We start from the raw sequence: 5,167 nt of genomic DNA on the forward strand, positions 1-5,167 counted from the left end.
TTGAACGCTGCATAAAATACAAGTCCAAATTCTCTACCGTGACATATAAAGGGCCCTTCCTGGATCTAGTCCCTTCTTCTTTATTCAGTTTCACCACTCAGCACTCTTCCTTTCTTATACATTATTCTCCAGAAATACAGAATTATATGCAATAACCGTGTTATTGATGTCTCTGTGCTTGTTCTCTTTATCTGCAATTTGTATCCTCACCTTGCCATCTGGTGGATATTATTCAAAACTTACTTAGGTCTCAGTATCCCTCTGAAGTCTCCCCCTTATGCACACTTGCTAGACTGTGTTACAAATAGTCCTCAAGACACAGCTCTGCTTAAACGCCTTACATGCATCAAACCGATCCATTAGAGTTTGCATTCCAAATCTGCCCACTTTATTAATTTAATTTTGCCCACCTTTAATGTGTACACCTTGTCTGACTCTTTTTGTCTCTCTGGTGTCTAGCATAGTGCTAGGGACATAAAATACGTGTTCTATAATTGTGTATGGATCTGAATATTAACTTGTTACCGATACGTTTTCCATATCCTGATATGAAGATGGTAAGAAACAGAATAATTAATGTTTTTGTGGACATTTCTTAAAAGAACAAAATTATTGAACATATATCATCTCCAAGAAAATAAGTTTATTTTTTTTTGATCCTTCGAGTCATCTAAGGGCTATGTTTTCAGATTCACTCTATTCTGTAAATTTCCAATTTGGCATAATCAAACAGAAAGCACTGTTTAGAAAAGAGGGCAAAACCCCCATAAATCCCAGTTCTAGGCTGATTTCAGAAAACTCTAATACGTGTGGTGTCACCCAACTTCTAACAGATTAGACTATATCAGGCAGTATCTCCACTGGTTGTGTTTAATGGACATTTATATAGGGTTTGGCTCATGACGCTGTTTGAAGCAATTTTCTCTTTACACTACACCGGGTATATGGTTCATAATTTTTTGACCTGTGTGATTTATTTGTCTGTTTTCCACAGCTTTTGTTTTGACATCAGAACAGTTTATCCTTCAAAGTCCTGCAGTTGTAATGTTAACTGCCAACAGCATTGATTTGCAAATGGCATAAGAGTATGCTTTAACTATTTTATAATAATTCTGATTTGCTTTTGAATGACAATATTTTTTACCACTGACATCCTCAAAAAGATCGCTCCTAACTCTTTAATAAAAATATGTTTATTTAAACAAAATATATTCACTCTAGCCCTCTGATTTCATTTCCTTGGTTTTTTATCAACCTTTCTATTAAGGCTATCATTGAATGATTCTTAGTCTCCCTACTGCTGAGGTAATAATAATTATTACTTCTATGAAATTTTAAAAATCTGTATAGATACTAATATATATGTTGTCTGTACATAGATGGTATATGTACATGTAACATATGCATCTATATGTATATGAATATATGTGTACATAGATGTGTATATATATATTAGAGGGAGAGCCAGTCATATCTTTTCTTGGCAATCAGCAATACATTTTACTTTTAATTACTCCACATGTTTCATGAAGACGATATATTAAAGGCTAATTTGAGGGTCATTATAAACTATGTAATTTCACTTGTGAGTTCTTACAATGACTGCTAATGTCATCAAAGCCATTTTTTTTTTAAATTATAGGCTTTTAATGACCCTAGGGCGTACTTTACTTTTTGCATAATTGATAAGAATAATATAATTCTTCAACCTTGATAGACTCTATCATGGTGATTTTGGCACCATTAAATCTTCATATGAAAAGTCTTTTAAAATTATGGATAGGTATATCTGTTTGGAGTGGATGTGTAGGGGCAAGAAGACATGACACAGAAGTTGTTGAGAACAATTAGGTTTATGTGGATCGGTCCAAATATATGTTAGCTTATCTACTAAGGCACTTGTACAACTCACTAATGAAAATGTTTGCAAAAGACTATCAAGTCTTTGGATAAAAATGACCTAACATTTAGCTAATGTGCAGGTAATATATTCTTTTTTATAGGAATTTAGGGAGAAAAGGCCACAAGCTATTTGTGGTTTACTTTTTTATCCCAGGTTTTCTCTAACTTTGAAAATATGCCAGGGTTATACTTTACTTAGAGAAATCAGGTACTTTCACTGACTGCTAAGAAACTCCTTTTTAGAGAATGGAAAAGCCAAGGCATTAACTATCTATTATTGGGGAACTTGGTGTTTTTCAGGGAATGATGTATCTGGAAGAAAGACGTCTTGTTCATCGTGATTTGGCAGCTCGTAATGTCTTAGTGAAATCTCCAAACCATGTGAAAATCACAGATTTTGGACTAGCCAGACTCTTGGAAGGAGATGAAAAAGAGTATAATGCTGATGGAGGAAAGGTGGGTATCTTTTTGAGAGCAATAATGCTTGAAAACATAGTATGATATCCTTTTATCTCTTTATATGTTATAGGAAGAAGCCAATAATCCTGAGGTTTATAAAGTCCCAGTTCTACCATTTGACTTCTCTCCTGCCCAGTGTAAAAAATATAGAAAGAGAATATGTTACTAACTTCTATTTCTCAAAAGTAGCTAAAATAAGACAATATGCTCCTAGACACATGTAGTATTTATGTCAGGTTCAGTATTGGAAAGTAGGAGAATCTTTAGGGACTCCAGAAATTAAACTTTGATCCAGAACCATTGAAATTATTCCATTGACCCTAAAAGCACAGGACTGACTCTTACATAGGGATACAATCTCTCTCCCATAGACTGGAGAGAAGCTTGGCTACTACCAAGAACCATAACTCACTGAAGATTGACCATCCTCTAATGCTCCTATACCAGATATAATAGATTCCTCTTATCTGGCTCTTTTTTTAAAGCGTTTATCATAGTGCATGAGTTACCAATTTACTTTATTACCTCACTATTTCCACTGGAATGTAATTTGCTATATTCTAGGGGTCTGAACAGTGCCACAGCCTCTTGAATCTTTTCTGACTCTGTAGCCTCAGGGCTCTGCCTGACAACTGCGCCCCTACCATATGTTCATGCCTTAGTTCCAACACTTGTCTTTCCTCATTAACCCACTGTTAAATTTGCCATTCTTGGCTAACCAAGAAGCATAGTCTTCATGTGAAGCTCCCTCTAGCTTGATCTGGGAAAACTTAGATCATGAGAGGTCAAATGAAATAAGCAAATGCACCTTTAATCTATGGTTATGCTAAAAAAAAAAATGTTATTTATATGTCATAGAAATATGTTTTTTACATGAGATATTCATCATGGGCCATCTAAATATATATTATAAATATTTTGCAATGATAGGATTCTAAATGCTTAACATGATTTTTATACTAAATTTTATATAACTGTATATATTCAAATGTTATCATAGGGCAAAAAAAAGAATTTCTTGTTTTAAAAAACTTCAGTTCTGTTACCTGGCTTTTCCTTGATTTTGTTTTGCCTGTTTACTACAAAACTGCAGTAGTTGGAGACCACAGCTTTGAAATTCACTACAAGATTACACAGAAGTAGAAGCCCATAAATCACATGACTTCACTTGTCTTGAGAACATACAGCTGTAAGATTTGTCTAAAGCAAGATTCATTATAGCTTTAAATGCCTAGTAACCGTTCTTTATCAAGCCACCTGTGATTTAAACTTACTTATTTAGCACAATGTCCGTAGTCCATAAAGTTGGCTAACTCCTTGCCCATAGGGAAATTACTTTTCAATGTGTCTTATGTTCCCTTTCACTGAATACTGTGATTCTGTCATAGAGTTACCTTGGTGTCACCTTGGTGAGCAGCCAACCTCATGATTTCAAGGGCCTATTTAGTTTTAAGCTTTCAACTGCAAAGTAGAGGTGTTTATCTTTATTCCATAGAATCTAATTATATTTTCAGCTATCTAATGTTACCTTTCATAGCTGAAACTCATTCTGCTGACCCATCAGTGGCAGAGTATGTGAGTTGAGTAGTTTTGCTTGGAATGATGATGGATTTGTACTGATTCTCTCACATTCTTTTATATAATTCCTATATTGAAAATGGTACATATTTTCAATACTGGCTAACCAAGATGTGAGAGATCATTTGTGGCTGAAGAACTAAGCAAGGCTAACTTGGAATTCATTATTTTAGGTGTTTTAGTGACCAAATTATATGAGAGGAGAGGGAGGGGTAAAGTGTAGAAATAGACCACTTTACTGGTGGCTGACATTTGTCTGAGGGTGAAAAGGAATAACTGAAAATGTAAGGAACCTCATTTTTGGGGAAAAATATAATGTGACCTCATTTTTACAAGTAAATGCTTGATGTTTAGAATTGTTGTCATAATATTAACTAGTAACTTAATTATTGAACATTAATAACTATAAAATGTTATACTTGTTTTATTTTACTTTTTACTATTTATGAAGATTTTTAAGAATAAATATATATTTAGGTTAATTCACTTTAAGAATTTTGTTTCAATTTATTTGTTCAATTTATATGAAAAATAACATATTTATATTTTCTGTACATACAGTCAAAAATATATAATTGAAGTAAGTCTAGAGAATTACATTTAGGAAATAACTACAGAAAATACTTTTTATATAACTACACTTTCACTTCTTATTTCTTTATAGATGCCAATTAAATGGATGGCTCTGGAGTGTATACACTATAGGAAATTCACCCATCAGAGTGACGTTTGGAGCTATGGTAAATAAATCTTCCCTGTGAATTAAGGCTTTTAAGACCAAAATGAATATATTAAGTTTATGTAAAATATCTTAAGTCAAATTATTTTATTGTGTTGAAAATACCTACTTATAACCCTTGCTTTCTAAAGAAATTAACTTTTTACTCTTCTATTTAAAAAAATAAAAACTCTAAATACTATTGTTACCTACCTTTTTTGTTAATCCTTGCTTCTCTAAAATTTAATATATTAATATCATAGTTGAGTTGTCTACCATAACCTTTGGTTGAGTAGCAAATTATCTGATCATTTTGACACATACACACACACAAAAAAACCAAAAACGACTTTAGGTGCAATTTCACGTTATCTCATGGCCTTAATTTTCAACAACTCTTTGAAAACATAACTCTAAGTGCAATGAATGTTTTAAAAAAGAACTTTCTTTTTTATGGGAATCTCTGTTCTATAGTAGGAAAATAGAGATTACTGTTATAACAAAGAATGA

At 32.8% G+C, this 5,167-nt stretch overlaps 1 protein-coding gene across 1 annotated transcript in view; it reads left to right on the forward strand.

Annotated features, from left to right (window-relative positions):
- Nucleotides 1-5,167, forward strand: part of ERBB4 (erb-b2 receptor tyrosine kinase 4) — a 1,016,037-nt gene that overhangs the window by 971,109 nt on the left and 39,761 nt on the right. Inside the window, exons 21-22 of the mRNA XM_011358660.2 lie at nt 2,203-2,358; nt 4,604-4,679. Coding sequence (XP_011356962.1) covers nt 2,203-2,358; nt 4,604-4,679 — 232 coding nt within the window. The remainder of the gene's footprint in view (nt 1-2,202; nt 2,359-4,603; nt 4,680-5,167) is intronic.

The sequence above is a fragment of the Pteropus vampyrus genome, unplaced genomic scaffold (assembly GCF_000151845.1).
Source record: "Pteropus vampyrus isolate Shadow unplaced genomic scaffold, Pvam_2.0 Scaffold42, whole genome shotgun sequence".
Classification (NCBI taxonomy): domain Eukaryota; kingdom Metazoa; phylum Chordata; class Mammalia; order Chiroptera; family Pteropodidae; genus Pteropus; species Pteropus vampyrus.